This window comes from Salvelinus sp. IW2-2015, linkage group LG15 (assembly GCF_002910315.2).
Source record: "Salvelinus sp. IW2-2015 linkage group LG15, ASM291031v2, whole genome shotgun sequence".
NCBI lineage: Eukaryota > Metazoa > Chordata > Actinopteri > Salmoniformes > Salmonidae > Salvelinus > Salvelinus sp. IW2-2015.
The window spans coordinates 43,951,947-43,971,124 of NC_036855.1; the positions used below are offsets into that span (position 1 = coordinate 43,951,947).

The following is a 19,178-nucleotide window of genomic DNA, read 5'->3' on the forward strand; positions in this document are numbered from 1 at the left end:
CCTCTTCCTTATGTCTGAAACACAGGCTTCCAGGGAGGGAAATTTTGGGGCTTCACTATGTTTCGTCGAAATGTACAGCTGTGTGTCGTCCGCATAGCAGTGAAAGTTAACATTGTGTTTCCGAATGACATCTCCAAGAGGTAAAATATATAGTGAAAACAATAGTGGTCCTACAACGGMGCCTTGAGGAACACCGAAATGTACAGTTGATTTGTCAGAGGACAAACCATCTACAGAGACAAACTGATATCTTTCAGATAAGACAGATAAGATCTAAACCAGGCCAGAACTTGTCCGTGTAGACCAATTTGGGTTTCCAATCTCTCCAAAAGAATGTGGTGATCGATGGTATCAAAAGCAGCACTAAGGTCTAGGAGCACGAAGACAGATGCAGAGCCTCAGTCTGACGCCATTTAAAGGTCATTTACCACCTTCTGTAACGGTTTTCTTCCAGGGGTGAAGGAGAGGACCAAAGTGCAGCGCGGCTAGTGTTAAACATGTTTAATAAAGAACAAGTGAAACACTACAAACAACAATACAAAATAACAAATGTGCAAAAACCGAGACAGACCTATCTGGTGCAGACAATCACAGAGACAGGAAACAAACACCCACAAAATCCCAACACAAAACAAGCCTCCTATATATGATTCTCAATCAGGGACAACGATTACCATCTGCCTCTGATTGAGAACCATATTAGGCTGGACATAGAAACAGACAAACTAGACACACAACATAGAATTCCCACCCAGCTCACGTCCTGACCAACACTAAACAAGCAAAACACATAATAACTCTGGTCAGGACGTTACACCTTCACAAGTGCAGTCTCAGTGCAATGATGGAGTCTAAAACCAGACTGAAGCGTTTCGTATAAAGTTTTATATACATTGTTTGTCTTCAGGAAGGCAGTTATTGTGTTTTTATTTCATTTTTTACTTTAGTTTATTGAGTAAATATTTTCTTAACTCTATTTCTTGAACTGCATTGTTGGTTAAGGGCTCGTAAGTAAGCATTTCACGGTAATACCTGTTGTATTCGGCATATGTAAGAAATACGTTTTTATTTTATTTTATTATATTTTTTGTGGATTATGGCCATAATTCCTCCTGTCTCTCTGGAATGTTGTAATATTCTAAAACCAACAATATAATTTAGCAGATGCGATGGCTGTCCTCTATTTGGAGAGGGTGGATGGCCACAAAGGAAAATTGGAGCAGCAGACACTTGATCCCCATATTGATTGATCCTAAGCATTAGTTTGAAAGAGAATCCCAAGGACAAATGTTACAGAACACCACCTCCATGTCTCCTTTGGAATCCCATTGGTTATCTGGAACCACCATCTCTACTGCATGCTCTTCAGTTGCTACTAGACGCAGATGTTGGGTCCATTTTGTATTTTCCCCACTAATGGTTAAGGTTAGGATTGGTTTCCATTGTACCAACTGATATTCTCATCAACACATATTTTCTTGCCAATGAGAAGTAACATCGGTTACAATTCTAACTATTCAATTCTTCTATGTTCCATGGCATGTGAAATTATTTGAAAGGATTTGTAATTTGCAATCATAACTGTGCATAAAGTCTGCTATATGTAGTGATTAGTAGAGGTTTCTACAGTACTGTATTTCAAAATAATAGCATATTTTGCTCAGTGCATATATATGACCTGATGTCTTTTGCTTGTCTCTGTTATCTCTAACTCTGAGTTATTTCAATGGGATCAGTATTTAATCAGATGATCAATGGTGAATTCCTATTGAGAGAACAGGCTATGTTGTGTATTTAGGGTCTTCTGGTGTTATTGAACCATCATGGACCAATGGGGAAAGACCCCACTGTCAGAACTAGTCGAGTAGGGTGAAGTTCCCCATAGACGCTGATATTGGGTCACTTTTGCATTTTCACCATTCATGTTTAAAGTTAGAATTGGGGGAGTGGATGCTGATCCTAGATGTGTACCTAGTTCCATCGTATCTATGACGAGGGTGTCTGTCTTTCTGAGTTGCTTTTCTAAACCATACTACAAAATTGGACTATAAAAGGCTGTAGATATTTAAATCTCTTAATATACTTTGCTGGTTTACTCTCAAAAGCTATCATATCACAAAATAATAGGAATACCCCAAATGTGAGAATATTTAGCAATTTGTTATATAATCACATTTCTATTTTGTCTTCTAGGTCAGAGCTTGGGATGAATAACCCCAAAGTGACAGAAATGATTCATTTTCTTGTCTGAGGTAAGACTTCTGTTATTTAGAAAAGTGTATGCCATTTATAGATATGGTCCTACGAAACATAACTTTTAAGTTATTAACTACTAGCATGCTAGCAGATACGCATAGACTCCTAGTCATTACGCTAACGCTAGTTAGCATTGGCAAAACTACCTCTAACTTCCTTCATTCTGGACACAGAGACATACAAATGGTATCCACGAGTTCATCTGATAGATAAAGGGCCTCCTTGCCAAAATCCAGAAGTATACATTTAAAGGGGAAATCTGCAGTTGTTACATTTTTACACTCCCCAGCAAGAAAACCAAATAATGTTGCTCAAACAGAAGGGGGAACTAACAGAGTCACTGACCACAACCAAAACGAAACARATGGGGTTTTAGGATGGGTTCTGAAAGACACTCATGGGGGTGTCCACTGAAAGTTGACTAGCAACAACAACTGAAACCCACCATGAGTGCCCACWAAATTTTCCCAAGAAGAGGCAAACAAAATAAAAACCCACACCAAACTTAAAAACAGGACGCAAACCAAAATGATAGAGAAAAGCGATTGTTTTGTTCTTGAAATCAAATAGTGAGAGCCAACTAAAGGTGTTAATCCTCTATGGTGGTTCTTCCTGTGAAGTTAAATCACACTGCAGCACACCGTGCGGGCTGCCGCAGAATTCTATGGCAGGTTATTTAAGTGTCAGCCATTGTTGCCATTAATGCTAGTTAGTGCTAGTTTGACCACAAGTGGGCATCTTTGAGAAGCATTTGACAGTCTTTAATATTGGCTGTACTAGAGAATTTAAAACCTTTTTTTGTAAGAATGTAGTATATGGGATTGATTTGAATACATTTTGCTTAATTAATTTGATTATTATTATTATGGTGTTTCTATTCCAAGAAAAACGAAACCCTTAGGGTTTCCATTAGGAAAATATGGCACTGTACAACATGACCGGTCGGGAGTAGGCTACAGTACTAAGAGCAAAATAATCCTAACATTTCCACACCCTAATTGTAGTCTAACCAATACCCAAACGGAGATTAAGTGAAAATAAAAATGTAATTGATTTATCAAGACCAGTCCCCATGCTTGTCTCAGAGCAGCACGAAACGGTGCTGAAATAGTTGACCACAAGCAGGTAGGCTATTGTTTGTTGGGGGGAAYTTTCACACCTACAATAGCCGGGATATTAAACTAATCGTTGGATAATAGATTGGCTATCGGAACTCATTAACACATGTTACTTTGTGTGTTTCGATATTTTCTCTCTCTCTCTCACACACTTGCTGTCTTGACCTCTGAATGCTTAGCTATGAAAAGCCAACTGACATTTTCTCCTAAGGTGCTGACCTGTTGCACCCTCTATAACCACTGTTTATAATATTTGACCCTGCTGGTCATCACTTTTACATTATATTGAAATTCCAGCGAGACTATTCAAGCCATCGACTTGGTTGAAGATGATGGGCGAGCGGCAAATGCAGTCTGGAATCTTCTTGTGAATCCAACCACGGTGTCAGATTTAAAAAATATTTAAAAAATGCTTTACGGCGAAAGCATACCTTACGATTATTTGAGAACATAGCCCAGCAGACAAATCATTACAAACAGTAACCAGCCAAGTAGARGAGTTACACAAGTCARAAATAGAGATACAATTAATCCCTTACCTTTGATGATCTTCATATGGTTGCACTCAGCAGACATTCATTTACTCAATAAATGTGCCTTTTGTTCGATAAAGTCTCTTTATATCCAAAAACCTCAATTTTGTTTGCGTGTTTTCTTCAGTAATCCACAGGCTCAAACGTAGTCTAAACAGGCAGACAAAAAATCAAAATTGTATCCGTAAAGTTCATAGAAACATGTCAAACGCATGTTTATATTCAACCTCAGGTTGTTTTTAGCCTAAATAATCAATAATATTTCAACCGGACAATAACGTGTCAATATAAAAGGTAAAACAAGAAAGGCACTCTCTCGGTCGCGCGCGATGAAAAAGCTCTGTGACACTTTAGGGTTCACTCATTCAGACTGCTCTTACTTCCTCATTTTCAGAATACAAGCCTGAAACATTTCTAAGACTGTTGGCATCTAGTGGAGGCATAGGAACTGCAATTTGAGTCCTAAGTCAATGGATACTGTAATGGCATTGAATAGAAAACTACAAAACCCCCAAAAAATACTTCCCGAATTTATTTTTCTCAGGTTTTCGCCTGCCAAATCAGTTCTGTTTATACTCACAGACCCTATTTAACTTCTTGGCGCTACGGATCCGTTACCGGATCATTTTCCTAAACAACCACTGAATTGCAGAGCGCCAAATTCAAAAATAATCCAAAAATATTTATAGTCATGGAATCACAATTGAAATATACCAAACCACGCTTAGGTTGTTGTTAATCCACCTTACTCGGTGTTCAGATTTGTTGAAAACATGGATGCTTGGTATCTACGCGAAGACTCGAATCCGAGCCAAGTTTTGTTTTGTGAGTTGTAGTCAGTCTCAATGCTTGTAGAAACAGTTAGCCTGTAATATATCGTCTGTTGTCACTGATAAAGTCATGCGAAAAAGCTACATAAATTACGCTTACCTTTGATAATGCTTTTCGGTTTTATGTCGTGCCTGCTTACAAATTGAAACGAGTCATCTTGGTCTCCTTTGGTTTTTACAGGCTATTTTATAATTATGTTTTTTTTCTTTTTTTTTTGCGTTATTCTTGGTTTTTCTGTTAGTTGAATATTCTATTTGTGTTTATGATGAGATTGTTCATGTTTCATAATTGTTTTATGTTTGTTACTTTGTTTTCCCCATTGTATCTCTTTTTTAGATAAATAATCATAATGAAATACGTTAGATACGTCCATTTTGGTTTTAGTTGGAATTTTGAAATTTTTGGGGCTGATCTCATGCCAAATTGTCAAGTGCGTTTATTAGTGTATTCATGTTTAGGAAGAAAATGATCAAACCTCACCCATGTCGTTGTTCTTAACCGGTCTCTGTATCGCGTTTGGTTTCGCGCACTCCTTTAGGAAAAAGGTGACAAGAAATAGACATGAATTCGCATCTAAAGTGAGTAGGTATGACCGTATTAAAACATGAAAATTTCCTGGTACTATCTTGCCAAAAAAGCATGGGTCAACCCCCCGAAATTTTAACTATCATTCACCTGCCTCAAGGTGTATAGTTTTTTACCTCAGTTTTTACTGATAAGTGCAAGATAAAGTTAAATTTATGATTGTTCAATGTGTCGGGTAAACGATTAGACTCTACTCGGATTATATATGAAGATGAGAGAATTTAATCATATGTTTCAATGCTCCCTTTACGTTTATCGAGCGTTACCTCTCCCCCAATCTTTGGCCTTATGGTAACGCTGCACATCTGCCAAGTTCCGTTTAGGAACTACCTATCATCCACCTACGGACACCTGACTCGGTCAATTTTAAGTAACTATTAAGTCCAGATTGATAATATATACGTGGCTTTATTTGTTTTTTCTCAGAAATAAAAGCCTGTGAAAACGTTATGAGAATTAGTCTTAAAGTAAGGCCCTGCGGTCACTCAAAATAGACTGTGCGTGAGCGACCACTGACCATTGTGGCGTGGCGACCAAGGCCATGTACTATTCCTGGTGATACACCTCTTAAAGTGTGAGGATTAATCTGTTGCGCTGTTTGGTGTTTCTTGTTGTTTGCGCGCCTGTTGTTCGAGTGGGCAGGCGTGAACAGGATATTTATTCTTTTTAAAATAGAGCTACCTTGCTGATATCCCCGGGTTGGTGATTTCCTCAGGTTTTCGCCTGCTAGATATCGACGATCATTTGTTATACTCACAGACAATATTTTGACAGTTTTGGAAACTTTGGAGTGTTTTCTATCCTAATCTGTAAATTATATGCATATTCTACGATCTGGGCCTGAGAAATAGTCCGTTTACGTTGGGAATGTTATAAAAAAATATATATATATCTGGCCCCTAGCGTCAAGAAGTTAACAGTTTTGGAAACTTTAGAGTGTCTTCTATCCAAATCTACCAGTTATATGCATATCATATMTTCTGGGCCCGAGAAGCAGGCAGTTTAATTTGGGCATGCTTTTCATCCAAAATTCCGAATGCTGCCCCCTACCCTAGAGAAGTTACAAACTATAGTTTTGGCAAGTCGGTTAGGACATCTACTTTGTGCATGACACAAGTAATTTTTCCAACAATTGTTTACAAACCGATTATTTCACTTATAATTCACTGTATCACAATTCCAGTGGGTCAAAAGTTTACATACACTAAGTTGACTGTGCCTTTAAACAGCTTGGAAAATTCCAGAAAATGGCTTTAGAAGCTTCTGATAGGCTAATTGACATAATTTGAGTCAATTGGAGGTGTACCTGTGGATGTATTTCAAGGCATACCTTCAAACTCAATGCCTCTTTGACATCATGAGGAAAATCAAAATAAATCAGCCAAGACCTCAGAAAAAAGGTAGACCTCCAAGTCTGGTTCATCCTTGGGAGCAATTTCCAAACGCCTGAAGTTACCACGTTCATCTGTACAAACAATAGTATGCAAGTATAAACACCATGGGACCAAGCAGCCGTCATACCGCTCAGTCTCCTAGAGATGAACGTACTTTGGTGCGAAAAGTGCAAATCAATCCCAGAACAACAGCAAAGGACCTTGTGAAGATGCTGGAGAAAACAGGTACAAAAGTATCTATATCCACAGTAAAATGAGTCCTATATCAACATAACCTGAAAGGCAGCTCAGCAAGGAAGAAGCCACTGCTCCAAAACTGCCATAAAAAAGCCAGACTACGRTTTGCAACTGCACATGGGGACAAAGATCGTACTTTTTGGTCTGATGAAACAAAAATAGAACTGTTTGGCCATAATGACCATCGTTATGTTTGGAGGGAAAAGGGGGACGCTTGCAAGCCAAAGAACACCATCCCAACCATGAAGCACGGGGGTGGCAGAATCATGTTGTGGGGGTGCTTTGCTGCTGGAGGGACTGGTGCACTTCACAAAATAGATGGCAGGAAAATTATGTGGATATATTGAAGCAACATCTCAAGACATCAGTCAGGAAGATTGTAACGTCCTGACCAGAGTTCTTATGTGTTGTGCTTGTTTTAGTGTTGGTCAGGACGTGAGCTGGGTGGGCATTCTATGTTGTGTGTCTAGTTTGTCTGTTTTCTGTGTCAKTGTTTGTGCCACACGGGACTGTRACGGTTAGTACGTTTGTTGTTTTGTATTCTTGTCTAGTTTTCATGTCATTAAATTATGGAAACTTACCACGCTGCACATTGGTCCTCCGATCCTTCTCGCCTCTCCTCGTCTGAGGAGGAGGAGGACGACTTAGACTGCTGTTACAAAGATAAAGCTTGGTCGCAAATGGGTCTTCCAAATGGACAATGACCCCAAGCATACTTCCAAAGTTGTGGCAAAATGGCTTAAGGACAACAAAGTCAAGGTATTGGAGAGGGCATCACAAAGCCCTGACCTCAAYCCTATAGAACATTTGTGGGCAGAACTGAAAAAGCGTGTGCGAGCAAGGAGGCCTACAAACCGGACTCAGTTACACCAGCTCTGTCAGAAGGATTGGGCCACATTTCACCCAACCTATTGTGGGAAGCTTGTGGAAGGCTACTCAAAACGTTTGACCCAAGTTAAATAAATTAAAGGCAATGCTACCAAATACTAATTGAGTGTATGTAAACTTCTGACCCACTGGGAATGTGATGAAATAAATAAAAGCTGAAATAAATCAATCTCGCTACTATTATTCTGACATTTCACATTCTTAAAATAAAGTGGTGATCCTAACTGACCTAAAACAGGGAATTTTTACTCGGATTAAATGTCAGGATTTGTAAAAAAAAACTTAATTTAAATGTATTTGGCTAAGGTGTATGTAAACTTCCGACTTCAACTGTACTTATATGTTCAGTATATATTCTTATTCCATCCTTTATTTATATTTGTGTGTATTGGGTAGTTTTTGCGGAATTGTTAGATTACTTATTAGATGTTGCTGCACTGTCGGAACTAGAAGCACAAGCATTTTGCCACACTCGCAATAACATCGGTCAAAACGTTCTAGGGAGGGGCTGTACAGTCATTGCTTTTGTCCAATCACAATGCAACTTAGGTTTTGAGTTACACAGCTAAGAGCTGAAAAAGGCAATKCTTGTGGAATGTACAGTGCATAGCAGAGGCTTGGGCTTCGTGCTGTTGCTTTCTTCTCCTGTTCGATGGTTTCTTTGGTGGGCAAGGGATTTTTCTCTTGTGTCTCTGTCTTCTTCAACTTGGTCTTGTCGAAGTTAGCGACTTCAGCGAGATCTGGCTTGTCAGACATGTTTGCAGAGGATCTGAGTTGTACTGGCTACTGATGTGTCTCAATCCTGATTGCGCAGAGAACGAGTGAAAGATGTTCATACGTATTGTTGACCCCAAGATGGCCTGCTATGCCACCATCGTGAGCCAACTCAGTATCTCTTGTCGAAGCGTAACTGAAACAACAATTTGAGATACACTGGGCCAATCTTCTTGCTGAGATGTGGCGCATAAATGCCATTTCCTCATTAGAACACCATCTCTGTCAAAGTAACCCTCACTGTCTTCATCAAACTTTTCCTCTGGAAGTATGTCTGTTTAGCAATCAGCTGCTTCCTTGACCATGAAGTGTGAACTGTAGGAACCCTCTCTTCCTTCAGCGATCCTACAAAGTCATTCACCTTTGGGGKTTTTCAAAGGAGAGGTCAACTAAGGAGGTTTACCGAAATCAGAATCACCCATAAATGTCTCAGACAAATCAACCATGGTGGGATCGCTGACATCCTCCTCAACTATAGACTTGCTCCTGGTGCCTTTCTTAGACATAGCACGTGTAACGCCACATGCTGGGAACACTCTAGGGTACTTCTCTGATAACCCATCAGGTTGCTCTACTCTGGGTTCCTTACTAACGACAGGATTTGGCACGACCTTCCCTCCAGTTAAATCGTTTTCTAAAAAGAATGAGACCCCCTTCACCGGTAGGCTAGGCCTCACTCCAATAACAATGGATCCAGAAATAAGATCAGACTCGAGTTCCACATTATACAAAGGAACTTCCATGCAACCCATCGCCACGCCTTGTACTAGTCAGACAAAAGCAAAACACCCACCAAAATGAAGGACTGGTCTGCCCCAGTGTCTTGCAGTATCTTCACCGGCTGCTTAACAGCATCGCCGCTCTGCAGAGATACGAACCTATCTGAAACAAAGGAGTCATACATATCTGATCCAAAATCTTGTTTAGGAGATGCACCAGTGCCAACCAGAGACTTAATGGACTAGAGTGCTCCCAGAAGAATAAACTGCTTTTTCTCTCKCTCATTTTATATGTTTCAACTTAGGACACAAAGAGACTATGTGTAATTTCTCACAGCAGTAATGACAAACAGACGGATATGAAAAAACAGCTTGTAAGCCTGAAGGATAGCAGCTTTATCAGTGTCATAATCTGAACTCTTATCAAGAGATAAACACTTTGGAGGTGCAGTGACCAAGTACCTCGAGGCCATTTTAGGGATGTGGCAATCCGCTCGTTGAAATGCAGTACAAGCCGGCTGTTCTGACCAAGATCAAACTCTGTTGAGGGTGCAGGATGGCCTTACTGGATTTGGAGTGTTTCCAGATCTATCTCTCTTAGTCGAATGGCATGCTCACATTCCTGTTCTCATTGTCTGGCTGAACGCTCATCTTGTCTTTCCCTGTGCTCTCATTTCTGTTGCTCCAATCTCTCCTCACGATCTCTTTCCTTTTCCTTGTGCTCAAGCTCTAATTTCTGTGGTTCCCATTTTGCCTTTAGTTCYACCTCTCGCAGTTGCACGTCTATGGGGTGTACTCTACCACCCGTAGGAACCTTTTCATCATCCTCCATCTCTGGAATGATTTCCTCCTCCACCAAAGCAGTGTAGACTTATTTAATCAGCATGTGCAACTTTGATGTCAATGACGAGCAGATTCACCTTCGTACATTTATCTAGCATGTCCCATGTAGGGTTTTCCACAAATGCTTCCAACTTAAAGTCCATGGTTTTTATTTTATAAGCCTGTGTGTTTATGCAACTTTCCAAATGATTCCACCAATCTTATAACCCTCTAGGGTGGATGTCCAGTGACAGAAACTCACAACAAGTGTCTTTCGACCATTCAAGTATCTGGGCACAATGGAGCTTCCGAGTAGGTGATTAGACTGACTATCATGGGAATCATGATCATGGTAAACAAGACCCCTTTTGTTACGTTCCCCAGCAAGAAAACCAAATAATGTTGCTGAAACAGAAGGGGGAACTAACAAAGAGTCACTTCCTCCCCACTATTTTGGACTTTAAATTAAATATATATACCCATTGGTTCTTGAGAGTGTAACTTATACCTCATGAGCTTAGTTCAATTGTCGTACCCCATCAAAACCCCAAATATACGTTTTTTTACGTCAATGTTTGTAAACACTGTAATTGTAAACAAACACTGTATATCCTGAACGCATGGTTCAAACTATATTTTTATCTCATGGATGGTCAGTCCTTGCTTCCAAAGCTATGTCTATGCATTTGAGAGTGGTACTTTCTCCAGCCCTATTCCTCAGCTATTTACAGTGGCGGGGTAACCACTTTAACTGATGACCTTAATAATTTGTTATCCCATTATTGGAAATACAGGAAGTCACATTCTGTTATGAAGCAGTGCAGGACAGAGTGATACAGTTATACAGGCCTGAAATGTGGACAATGTTTTAATAGCAGACACATCTCTTTTAGCCCTTTGTGTTTCAGTTYACCAGAACAGACAATGTAGAGGTGCTAGCGCTGTACTGTACCCTCTCTGATTCCCCCCCTATTATCACATCCTGTCTTCACATACTCTTCACATTCTCAAAACGATCCACTCACAACTTTTCAGTCCACTAATGCATGGAAATGCGAAAGTTAGCATTTTCAAATTTCCCTGATGTGTGTTATTGTGAAATATGGGTAGAATAATCAGAATTATGATGGTTTGCACATTTGTGGCCTGCTGGAGGTCATTTTGCAGGGCTCTGGCAGTGCTCCTCCTTGCACAAAGGCGGAGGTAGCGGTCCTGCTGCTGGGTTGTTGCCCTCCTACGGCCTCCTCCACGTCTCCTGATGTACTGGCCTGTCTCCTGGTAGCGCCTCCATGCTCTGGACACTACGCTGACAGACACAGCAAACCTTCTTGCCACAGCTCGCATTGATGTGCCATCCTGGATGAGCTGCACTACCTGAGCACTTGTGTGGGTTGTAGACTCCGTCTCATGCTACCACTAGAGTGAAAGCACCGCCAGCATTCAAAAGTGACCAAACATCAGCCAGGAAGCATAGGAACTGAGAAGTGGTCTGTGGTCACCACCTGCAGAATCACTCCTTTATTGGGGTGTCTTGCTAATTGCCTATAATTTCCACCTTTTGTCTATTCCATTTGCACAACAGCATGTGAAATTTATTGTCAATCAGTGTTGCTTCCTAAGTGGACAGTTTGATTTCACAGAAGTGTGATTGGATTGGAGTTACATTGTGTTGTTTAAGTGTTCCCTTTATTTTTTTGAGCAGTGTATATATACGGTACCAGTCAAAGTCTGGACACACCTGCTCATGTCCGGGGTTTTTCTTTATTTTTACTTATTTTCTACGTTGTAGAATAATAGTGAAGACATCAAGACTATTAAATAACACAAATGGAATCATGTAGTATCCAAAGTGTAAAAGGCCAGCATCCCAGAGTCGCCTCTTCACTGTTGACGTTGAGACGTGTTTTGCAGGTACTATTAAATGAAGCTGCCAGTTGAGGACTTGTGAGGCGTCTGTTCCTCAAACTAGACACTCTAATGTACTTGTCCTCTTGCTCAGTTGTGCACCGGGGCCTCCCACTCCTTTTTATATTCTGGTTAGAGCCAGTTTGTGCTGTTCTGTGAAGGAGTAGTACACAGCATTGTACGAGATCTTCAGTTTTTTGGCAATTTCTGCTTATGCTCCAGATTCTCAACTAGTCTAAAGAAGGCCAGTTTTATTGCTTCTTTAATCAGCACAACAGTTTTCAGCTGTGCTAAGATAATTGCAAAAGGGTTTTCTAATGATCAATTAGCCTTTTTAATAAACTTGGATTAGCTAACACAACGTGCCATTGGAATACAGGAGTGATGGTTGCTGATAATGGGCCTCTGTATGCCTATGTAGATATTCCATAAAAAATCTACCGTTTCCAGCCACAGTAGTCATTTACAACGTTAACCATGTCTAAACTGTATTTATGATGAATGTGATGTTATTTTAATGGACAAAAAATGTGCTTTTCTTTCAAAAACAAAAACTTTTCTAAGTGACCCCAAACTTTTGAACGGTAGTATATATAGACACATTATACAGCAATGTGATGGGCACTGCACTGTGCAATTTGGGACTAATCAAGAACTACTACTGGTACTATTAGCAACCAATGATCTCACTGAATGCCTTGTTCAATGTCCAATGGCACTTCACTCTAACACATTTCAAGGTTGATTTGCTCGGTACTCATTTGAGTGAYACTTTTGTGAATTGATGTTTCAATTGTCCTTGCCACTGAGTGGGCATTATTGAATTGCAACTTTTATGTACCTCTATTTTATGATCATCTCTCTCATTGTTTAACACGGACTCTCTTTCTTTCAGTGAAGCCTCAAGAGAATTTTTTTTTGTCATCCTATAAAATGATGCCAAAGGTATGTTTTTTATTGATCATGGTTGGTATTAGAGCGTTGCCTGATGACTCATACAGAATTTAATTATGCTTCTCTATATATCGCTACATACATTCATCGTGGAGAAGAAATGTTAGTGGATGTGGCACTTTGCCCTAGTAATATATATGGGTAGCAAGGCAAATTAGAGTGCACATACACGTTTTAGAGGTAGTTAAATTTCCCAACTAGTAAAGTTTTCTCCGACCTTATCTATCTGAAAACAGTACAAGTTAAGTGTGTTCATCTATGTTACACAGAATCCTACAGATGCAGAACCATATATGTAARAAATAAATAATAAAAATGGACAAATGTGACATGTCATTATATATATTTTGTATATGAAGTAATACAGTATGGTGCAATACCAGTCAAAAAKTTGAACACACCTACTCATTCAAGGGTTTTTGCTTTATTTTTACTATTTTCTACATTGTAGAATAATAGTGAAGACATCAAAACTATGAAATAAATAAATCAAAATATATTTGAGATTCTTCAAATAGCCACTCTTTGCCTTGATGACAGCTTTGCACACTCTTGGCATTCTCTCAACCAGCTTCACTTGGAATGCTTTTCCAACAGTCTTGAAGGAGTTCCCACATATGCTGAGCACTTGTTGGCTGCTTTTCCTTCACTCTGCGGTCCAACTCATCCCAAGCCATCTCAATTGGGTTGAGGTTGGGTGATTGTGCAGACCAGGTCATCTGATGCAGCACTCCATCACTCTCCTTGGTCAAATAGCACTTACACAGTGTGTTGGGTCATTGTCCTGTTGAAAAACAAATTATAGTCCCACTAAGCACAAACCAGATGGGATGGCATATCGCTGCAGAATACTGTGGTAGCCATGCTGGTTAAGTGTGCCTTGAATTCTAAATAAATCACTGACAGTATCACCAGCAAAGCACCCCCACACCAGCACACCTCTTCCTACGTGCTTCATGGTGGGAACCACCCTCGGAGATCATCTGTTCACCTGCTCTGCGTCTCACAAAGACACGGCGGTTGGAACCAAGAATCTCAAATTTGGACTCATCAGACCAAAGGACAGATTTCCACTGGTCTAATGTCCATTGCTCGTGTTTCTTGGCCCAAGCAAGTGTCTTTTTATTATTGGTGTCCTTTAGTAGTGTTTTKTTTTCARTAGCAATTTGACCATGAAGGCCTGATTCACGCAGTCTCCTCTGAACAGGTGATGTTGAGATGTGTCTGTTACTTGAACTCTGAAGCGTTTATTTGGGCTGCAATTTCTGAGGCTGGTAACTCTAATGAACTTAACCTCTGCAGCAGAGGTATCTCTGGGTCTTCCTTCCCCTATCTTGTCACAACCCAACTGATTGGCTCAAACGCATTAAGAAGGAAAGACATTCCACAAATTTACTTTTAACAAGGCACACCTGTTAATTGAAATGCATGCCAGTTGACTACCTCATGAAGCTGGTTGAGTGAATGCCAAGAGTGTGCAAAGCTGTCATCAAAGCAAAGGGTTGTTACTGTGAAGCATCTCAAATCTAAAATATGTTTTGATTTGTTTAAAAAAAAATTGGTTACTACATGATTCCATATGTGTTATTTAATGGTTTTGATGTCTTCACTATTATTCGACAATGTAGAAAATAGTAAAAAATTAAGATACACCCTGGAATGAGTAGGTGTGTCCAATCTTTTGACTGGTACTGTATATGCCATGTAGCAGACACTTGWATCCAGAGTGACTTACACAAGTGAGTGCATATGACCCGGAAGTTGCTAGTGCCATGCTCTACTAACTGAGCCACAATCTCAATGTTKTTGCTGTGTGTCTGACCCTGTGACCTTTGACCCTTTGTGTGTTTGGGAGCAGCAGCTGACCCGCACCTCACCTGGGAGTGTGTGTTCCCTCCGTGGTATCAGCATCCCAGGATCCCTAGCCGTGGCCATCACAGTGAGTCWGCACCATAAGGCAGCCACTCCTCCACACACACCCTCGTGGGGACCTAAAATGTTTTTCCATTCAAAATCCTATTTTCCTTAACCCCTAACCATAAACCTAACCCTTACCCTAACCCTAATTCTAACAATAATTTGAACCCTTAACCTAACCCCAAAGCTTAAAATAGCCTTTGTCCTCGTGGGGAGAATTTTCCTTGTTTTACTATCCTGGTGGGGACTTTTGGGGATTTCAGATCCCCACAAGGATAGAAGAACAAGACCACACACACACACACACACCTCACATGACAATGCAATCCCATGTCATGTTCTCCCTCTTCTTATATTCCTCTTTCCAGGCCAAAATGGACAATCAGGTCATTGGCTATAAGGACTTGGCAGCCATCCCCAAAGACAAGGCGATACTGGACATCGAGAGGCCAGACTTAATGATCTACGAACCCCATTTCAATTACACGCCTCTGGAACTATCGGAGGTGCCCCGAAGCAGAGAGGTCATAGGGCATACACACCACCCTCCATCATATTACAGCGCTAAGGGTTTCCTCTCAATCCTAATGGTTTACCATTAAGGTTTAAGGCGCGGATATCCTTCTCTTGTTTGGAATGCCCCTATTGTATTCAGGATGTATTTATATGATTAACAGTTAAGGATCATATGAGTTTTTGTCTGTCCTACTACGACACAAGTGGTGTTCTATCAAGACAAACATAATATAATTGTCATTGATTACACTTTTTTAGCTAACCTGTTTGACTAGTTAAGTGATTCTAAGGTACATTTAGCCTGTTTGGCCTGCGTGTAGTGTTCTCTCCCATGCAAACACTTGCAAGCTGAGCCTCAATTGGCACCTTATTATATAGTGCACTACTTTTGACCAGAGCCCTATACTATTTAGGGAAAAGGGTGCTATGTGGGAAGCAGACTTATTACAGAGATCAATGGAACTCAATAAGGGCTTACTAGAAGTTGTGATGTGATCAGATTTTGTAATTTCTCTTTGTCTGGCAAAACTGACTCTACCCGATTAGGCCTGTAACACTGTCTGTCAAACAATGTCTATGTCTCACTAAGCCCACAAAGGAGAATGCAGCCTAGGGAGAAAATACAACTGATCAAACAGCCCTCTGTTTCTTTTCTCTCCTTCAGAGGTCCATGTCTCCGTGTTCATTCTCCCACCCGGCTTCTCCTGAGGTAAGATGGATGGATGGGGTCTGTGCTCTCGGATGAAGAATCATTTGAGCTGTTAATTGTCAGTCCACTGCCCAGTACCCCATAAAGAGCTCTATCTCCTCTCCTATCTCCTTCTCATACGGTCACACACACCTACTGTTTGTAATTATGGAATCGTTATTGAAAGGTTTTGTGCTCCACTGGAATGGTTAAAAACACACACACACACACACACACACTTAAGTGATAATGCCCTCAAAGCAGGTATTTGGAGGATATATTCGCACATGCCTTGGGCCGGCAAACCATGCCAATTTATCCTCCAAACACCGGCTTCGAAGACATTATTGCTTTTATACAACGTGTTACCAACATATTCCAATAATGATTAACATATTTTCATTAAATACGTTATTTTAATTAATTTATTCATACTATTTCATTCTCCCACAAGATATAGTCCCCACACAAATCTAGGGTTGCTACCCAAGCTGGCTTGTCGTTCGTTCTATCAGTTCGGYCGCCAGAGACGCGACCCAGTCGTTAAGCGAGATCCAAATGCAGACACAGGAAGGATGGTTGAGCTCCGATATTTATTAATCCAAAGGGTAGGCAAAAGGAAGGTCGGGAACAGGCGACAGTTCATAAACCGTGTCAGAGTCCAAAACAGTACCAGACGAAGGGGAGTCTCGAGGTCAGGCCAGGCAGGGGTTCAGTAACCAGATTAGAGTCCAAACAGTACAAGGGGATAGGCAGGCTTAAAGACAGAACAGGCAGAGTGGTCAGGCAGGCGGTTTCGGAGTCAGGACAGACAAGGGTCAAAACCAGGAGGACTAGAACCAAAAGAGACTGGGGGAAAAAATAGGAGCAAGGAAAACCGCTGTTTGACTTGGCAAACAAGATGAACTGGCACAGAGAGACAGGAAACACAGGGATATATACACCGGGGATAACGATCACACCGGGGAGACGATCACAAGGACAGGTGAAACAGATCAGGGTGTGACACTGTCTGTCTCGTTCCMACATGTTCATTACCATAGGACAGCTGGAGATCGAATTTCAATATTGGAACAATGTTGCAAATGGCAGAGAGACAGATAGCAAGGTTATTACAAATCTCCACTGTTGAAAACCAAATGCTATTCTAAAAGAAATTGGAAATAATGTCTATGTTTTTACGGTGTAGATCTAGTATATAAATTGCATGGCTGAGCTGATGAGACAGTGGATTGTGCAATAAGATAGAATAGAGTTAAAAAAATAATACTTTTTTTATTTATTTCACCTTTATTTGACCAGGTAGGCCAGTTGAGAACAAGTTCTCATTTACAACTGCGACCTGGCCAAGATAAAGCATAGCAGTGCGACAAAAACAACAACACAGAGTTACACATAAACAAACGTACAGTCAATAACACAAAAGAAAAATATAATTAATATATGTACAGTGTGTGCAAATGTAGAAGAGTAGGGAGGTAGGCAATAAATAGGCCATAGAGGCGAACATAATTACAATTTAGCATTAATACTGGAGTGATATTTGTGCAGATGATGATGTGCAAGTAGAGATACTGGGGTGTAAAAGAGCAAGAGGGTAAGTAATAATATGGGGATGAGGGTGTGCTATTTGGCTATTTGGCTGTGTACAGGTACAGTGATGGTTAAGCAGCTCTGACAGGTTATGCTTAGTTAAAGAGGGAGATAAAAGACTCCAGCTTCAGAAATTTTTGCAATTCGTTCCAGTCATTGGCARCAGAGAACTGGAAGGAAAAGCAGACAAAGTAAGTGTTGGCTTGGGGGATGACCAGTGCAATATACCTGCTGGAGCGCGTGCTACAGATGGGTGTTTGTTATGGTGACCAGTGAGCTGAGATAAGGCGGGGCTTTACYTAGCAAAGACTTATAGATGACCTGGAGCCAGTGGGTTTGGCGACGGATATGTAGTGAGGGCCAGCCAACGAGAGCATACAGGTCGCAGTGGTGGGTAGTGTATGGGACTTTGGTGATAAAACGGATGGCACTGTGATAGACGACATCCAGTTTTCTGAGTAGAGTGTTGGGGGCAATTTTGTAAATGACATCGCCGAAGTCGAGGATTGGTAGGATAGTCAGTTTTACGAGGGTTTGTTTGGCGGCATGAGTGAAGGAGGCTTTGTTGCGAAATAGGAAGCCGATTCTAGATTTAATTTTGGATTGGAGATGCTTAATGTGAGTCTGGAAGGAGAGTTTACAGTCTGACCAGACACCTAGGTATTTGTAGTTGTCCACATATTCTGGGTCAAAACCATCCAGAGTAGTGATGCTAGTCGGGCAGGAGGGTGCGAGCAGCAATCGGTTGAAGAGCATGCACTTAGTTTTACTAGCATTTAAAAGCAGTTGGAGGCCACGGAAGGAGTGTTGTATGGCGTTGAAGCTTGTTTGGAGGTTTGTTAGAACAGTGTCCAAAGAAGGACCAGATGGATACAGAATGGTGTCGTCTGTGTTAGAGGTGGATCAAAAAATCCCCAGCAGCAAGAGCGACATCATTGTTGTATACATAGAAAAGAGTCGGCCCGAGAATTGAGTCCTGTGGCACCCCCATAGAGACTGCCAGAAGTCCGGAGAACAGGCCCTCCGATTTGAAACACTGAACTCTGTCTGAGAAGTAGTTGGTGAACCAGGCGAGGCAGTAATTTGAGAAGCCAAGGCTATGGAGTCTGCCGATAAGAATGTGGTGATTGACAGAGTCGAAAGCCTTGGCCAAGTCGATGAAGACGGCTGCACAGTACTGTCTTTTATCGATGGCGGTTATGCTATCGTTTAGGACCTGGAACGTGGCTGAGGTGCACCCAAGACCAGCTCGGAAACCAGATTGCACAGTGGAGAAGGTACGGTGGGATTCGAAATGGTCGGTGATCTGTTTATTAACTTGGCTTTCGAAGATTTTAGAAAGGCAGGGCAGGATGGATATAGGTCTATAACAGTTTGGGTCTAAGATGTCTCCCCCTTTTGAAGAGGGGGATGACTGCGGCAGCTTTCCAATCTTTGGGGATCTCAGA

At 41.0% G+C, this 19,178-nt stretch overlaps 1 protein-coding gene across 1 annotated transcript in view; it reads left to right on the forward strand.

The window, feature by feature from the left end:
* LOC111974218 (dematin) overlaps positions 1-19,178 on the forward strand; it is a 105,600-nt gene that overhangs the window by 34,345 nt on the left and 52,077 nt on the right. The window contains exons 2-6 of the mRNA XM_024001871.2: positions 2,194-2,252; positions 12,958-13,007; positions 14,875-14,955; positions 15,302-15,457; positions 16,114-16,158. Coding sequence (XP_023857639.2) covers positions 12,996-13,007; positions 14,875-14,955; positions 15,302-15,457; positions 16,114-16,158 — 294 coding nt within the window. The 5' untranslated portion in view covers positions 2,194-2,252; positions 12,958-12,995. The remainder of the gene's footprint in view (positions 1-2,193; positions 2,253-12,957; positions 13,008-14,874; positions 14,956-15,301; positions 15,458-16,113; positions 16,159-19,178) is intronic.